This window comes from Charadrius vociferus, unplaced genomic scaffold (assembly GCF_000708025.1).
Source record: "Charadrius vociferus isolate BGI_N301 unplaced genomic scaffold, ASM70802v2 scaffold260, whole genome shotgun sequence".
Taxonomy (NCBI): Eukaryota; Metazoa; Chordata; class Aves; order Charadriiformes; family Charadriidae; genus Charadrius; species Charadrius vociferus.
In genome coordinates, this window is record NW_009646410.1 from 1,068,208 (window position 1) to 1,073,221 (window position 5,014).

Genomic DNA, 5,014 nt, shown 5'->3' on the forward strand with positions numbered 1-5,014 from the left:
CCCCATGGCTTTGTATAGCAGGTCTGAGAACCAGGATTGTAACAAGGCTGAGTCCACTCCATCCACACCCAAAATGGAGTGAAGAAAGTTCTGTGTCCAGGTGTAACCCGTGCCACCAAGCTGAAAGCCTGGAGACTTCCCTTCATGCTGCCTCTGCCCCCCCCTCCACAGTCCCAGAGGGGGAGCTGAAATGCTGAAGTCTCTGGAATCCAGGAGGGAGCGAGCTGCTACCCTCACATCAGAGTTTTGACTCACTCAGGACAATGTTCGCAGTCACAAACACAAAGCAAGAAAAGCCCCATATGAGCACGAACACAATCCAGAAGGTGTGCCGGAAAGGGGAGAGGTGCTTGTTAACCGTCCCGCTGCCAAAGACCAGCTGAGTGTCCTTCCGACTGCAGTAGGCTAGGAAAGCTGGAATGAGATACTGGATCCCGTTCCCAGCATAGGCTCCCGTGATCCCCACCAAGGACTCCAGATCGTGGGTGCAGAAAGCCACCAGCACTGGGGGAATCAGTGTGATGGCAGGAAAGACAATCCTATCCACCACCCACGGGTAGGTTCCCCCTTCTCTGTGGAAAAGGGTCTTCCAGTTGTTGCGCAGGGTCACTGCGATGATGGGGAAGTTGGTGCTGATGGTGAAGACGGGGAAGAGGCCCAGGAAGTAGCGAATGAAGGCAACGTTGATGATCTCGCAGTTGGTGAAGTTGAGCGTGTACATGTCCATGAGGGTGTCATTGCGGAAGCAGTAAATGGCAGTGAAGGACAGGAGGCTGTAGAAAGCCAGGATCAGGATGTAATCGAGCAGCACGAGCTTGTTGACATGCTTCTTCTTAGAGATGGGTGTGATGAGGGATGGCAGGGAGTGCTGGCACATGAAGGAGTAGACGCACACCCCAAAGAGATTGTGGATCCCTGACAGCTGGGCCATGGACGGGTGACCTTCAGCTTGGCCTCTGCTGATGCGGATGAGGGCCAGAATAATCATGAGGATGAAAGCTGGAGAGACAGAGAGAAGATTTCAGGTCAAGCCCAGGTCTGCAACTCCCCACAACCCTCCTCCCATTGGCCCCAGCAGTCTTGGCACCAGCTCTCTCTCCTCCTCCCCAGGAGCACCTCCTTATCTCTGGAGGTGGTGGTACATCAAAGGCAAGATGCATAGGAATTAATCACAACTTGCTTTCAGCGCTAGTCAGCAGATAAGGGAATGGGCTCAGGACCGCCTTTGGCAGACATCTCCCTCCAGTCTCCTTCCTGCAGGGACTCACCCCCCACTCCTGACAGCAAACGGCTGCTCTGGGCCCTTCAGGAGTGTAAGACTAACACGGCTGGCTGAGCCCATCCCCCTGAAGGGTCCCAGTCCGTGGATGCTTCTGCCATGCACCTTGGCTAAATGTCACCATTTAGAAATGGCTTAGAGATGTTTGAGCTTTGACCTCTAAAGGAAGAGAAGATTAAACCTGGCTGCAGTCAACCCCAGTAATATTCCTACACATCTGCAGCTGGACTAATGTTTCCAAGACCTCACCTGCGTGCACAGGCAGATGCACAGGAGCAGCGGCTACTACCAAGCTTTCCTGTCCCTGCGATCTGTCAAGCACGATAGAGCAAGAACTAGCCAGCCATTTCCCAGGCAGGAGGAACAGGCTGTCTGTAGCTAATCCCAGGGTAGAGGAGCCAGTCTGGAAGGGACTAAAGCTGCACTGTAAGACTGCTATTAAAATTCATCACTTCTAGGCACAAAGTCTGCTCGTCTACCCTTCACTTATGTCAGGGAAAAGCCTAACAACATTTTACAAAGCTTATCACAAAAAGCGACGGGCTATGGACAAAAATGAATTGAGGAGATTGGGCTAATGCCCTTATTTACTCCGCTGGTGGAAATTTGAGCCAGAAGCAGTTACTGCTAGACTTTTATTCCTAGCGTGGCCCATAAAACCAGTAGAAAACTAATTCTGGTGTCACAGAAATCACATCAACCTGGGAAAGATGATCATCAGCTGCTAGAGTTAACAAGGAACAGAAGGGAAAAAAAAAAAAAAAAACAAACCTGCCTGGCAGGGCAGCAAGATTTACAGTCTGGTTCTGGCAATGGATGGGCCACTGTGGCTTGTGCAGAGCTGTCTCCTGCACTGTTTTGAGGCATTGGAGCAGAGCTGTGAATTATCAGGTAATGAAAAAAATAACAAAATGCTGAGACTACTACTATGGGCAACTTTGAATGTCATAAATATAAATACAGAGGAATTAAACAGAGCAGTGCACAGTTCCGCAGCCAAGGCTGTAGGAGGCTGGCCATCAGCGCTGTGAGCTGGGTGGGCTCACGGTGGGGTGACAAGGACACAGGCTTGCTCTGTGCCCAGTACTGCGTTGCCTGACACAGGCAGCTGGAGGTGCAAAACCCTGACAGGGACAGGACTAGAAGGGATAGTTGCAGCCCAGTTAGCAAACACTGCCTCTTTTGTCCCCAGAGAGACTGGATTAACCTTAACTGAACATCACCACCCGCACGCTCCCAGCACTCTCCAAAACCCAGTTTCTCCTCTCACAGCAATTCTCCTTTTCTTCCCACACCAAACACCAGCTTCGCGCTGAGCCCTTACCGAGCCACACGCTGCATTTCATCTCATGCTGCCTCAGGAAATCTCTCACTTCCAACCATTTCCCAGTGACAGGACAAGTCTACAAACAGCAGATCGGAGATATGACAGCACCTTCATGGCACCATGAGGGCCAGGCCACTTTGGGAGCGTTGGGCTCTATTTACTTCCCCAAGAGCAGTCGCAGGGGGCTATGGAAAGCAACAGCTCATTGCTCTGAGGGTGTGCAATTCCCCTCGCCTTCACTCAAGCCAGCAAGTGAGGGGCACTGTGAACACAGGTAGGGTTGTTGTGCCTCCCCCGTTGCTCCCCAGAGGGGAGACGCTTGCCAGCCATATCTGCTATGGCAAGAGAGCCTGAGCACGCTGCGTTACAGGTGATGTGACACTGGCTGCACTCCCCAGGCTCGCACAGGCTACAAGGAAGAGAAAGTGCCCTGAGCAATAAGACAAACCAGGTTTGGCAGCCCTGGAAATACGCTGAGACTGTTCCTTTCCTTCTCACTTAGGAGAGGTGGTCAGCCTCTGCGGTCCAGTCCTGAGCCGGTCCTGTATCTGGACTAGATGTAAGCGCAGAAGTCATGCATCTCATCCCCTGCACATAAGACAGTAAATCTCTACCTGCTCTGCTCAGCAGAGTGAAGAGTGAACTATTTCCATCCCCCAACTCGCTCTCACCATTGGCTCAAAGCCCTGCTTTCCGTACCAGCACAAACAGAACCAGTTCAGGGGAACTTCCAAGCTGGCACCCCATCCTCAGAGCATCTCTGATTCAGTTGGGGCTGTCCTCTGCCCCAACATGTGCTTTTCTGGCAGAGAGCACTGAAGGAACAGAATTCCTGTGGATTCCTTAATTGATGGATAGAAGTCTTTTGCTTAGGCAGTTAGAATTCATAACCTTTGTTTTTCCCTAAGTATTCTTCAGAAATTAAACATATTAAAGTTACAAGGAGTGATGACCCAACACTAAGATCTAAACTGGTACTGTTTCCAACAAGACAAGCTGTGCTCCTCCTGCCCTAGCACTGGTGCTCTGCAGATGCACAATCCGTGAGAGAGGTTGTGCTGGCTAAACTAGAAACCTCCCCTGGACAATTCCAGCCCCAGAGAAGACAACAGCAGCCCTGCCCCAGCGGTTTTATTTTCTCTCATTCCCTGCAGCAGAAGAGTCTCTCACTCCTGGAACCAGAGAGCTAAAACATTTGCATGCCAGATTTATCTGCCTGTCCCTGGGAGGAGGCAAGCCCAAAAATGAAACTCAAATCCAGTTATGCTGGACGATAAATCAAGATGAAAAGAAGTTGACAGACTCTGACTGACAGGCAGCTTTGAGCAGGCAAGAGGCAGCTCAGGATCCTGCAGGTACACACAAAGCTCCTGCTCGCATCCTCCTCTACCTGGGACACCAGGCTGAAGGCAGAGTCACACCACACTATTTCAAGTCACCTACAGCTGCCACATCAACTGTCCAACAGCATTCCTTCACCAGAAGGACCCTGGCAAAGTCAGACATGGGTTCATAAAAAAAAAAAAAAAAAAAAATCAATCTGTTCCTCTATATGCAGGACAGAGGATAAGCAACGTGCCCCAGGGATTAAAGACCTTCAGATATCATCACCTACAGCACCCAGAGCCAAAGGGAGGTGGACAGTGATACTAGCATGGATTGTTAGTAGGTTACATGAAAACTTCATTTTAAACCTTCTTTTATACAAGCGCTTAAAGAGCAATTGAGGGTTTTGCTTGTCTTGATTTTTCAACAGTGTCAGACCCACTCCAAACGCACACACCACAGAGAAGCTTTGCAGTCAACAAGGCACAGAGGACACTTCTACTCAGCTCATCTCTCCTCTAGAGGTTTGAGCACCCTTTTTACTGAAGGATACAAGTGAAACCACGGGGGGGAATAAAAGAGGGTAAGCCATAAAGGAAAAGTTGTGACGAATCTCATCACCGTTGTCCAACTGCCTCCCCTACAGACCCTTCCTCTCAGTCTTTGAGGATCAAACACTGGCTCTTCTCTGGCAAAGCAGACCTTGCAGACAACTACTGCTGCCTGTCCTGCTCAACTCAGGTGGTGTTGATTCAGAGACAGGGCAGCTCTGCTATGGTTCTTGCAGGTGGAGGAAGGATAAATATGGATGAGCAGACATCCAAATAAGAGCACTTTGGGAAAATATGGGAGTCTGGGGATATTAAAAAATACATTTTTGTGAGCTGACAGAAGCATAACAGAGCTGCAGAGAAGCAGCAAAGATAATTTAGCCATTCTAAGTTTAAGGATTGTTTTGCAGAGTCAGAGCAAACACCTTTGTAAATAAAAATGCTGTTTTGTACGTGAGCTTCATCTCTCTGCAGAAAGACCATTGCATTAAAAAAAAAAAAAGTCCAAGACTGAAATACTTCCCCCCCCCC

At 49.7% G+C, this 5,014-nt stretch overlaps 1 protein-coding gene across 1 annotated transcript in view; it reads right to left on the bottom strand.

Moving 5' to 3' along the window:
- Positions 1 to 238: 238 nt before the first annotated feature.
- Positions 239 to 5,014, bottom strand: part of TMEM104 (transmembrane protein 104) — a 41,406-nt gene continuing 36,630 nt past the window's right edge. Inside the window, exon 9 of the mRNA XM_009879602.1 lies at positions 239 to 999. Coding sequence (XP_009877904.1) covers positions 239 to 999 — 761 coding nt within the window. The remainder of the gene's footprint in view (positions 1,000 to 5,014) is intronic.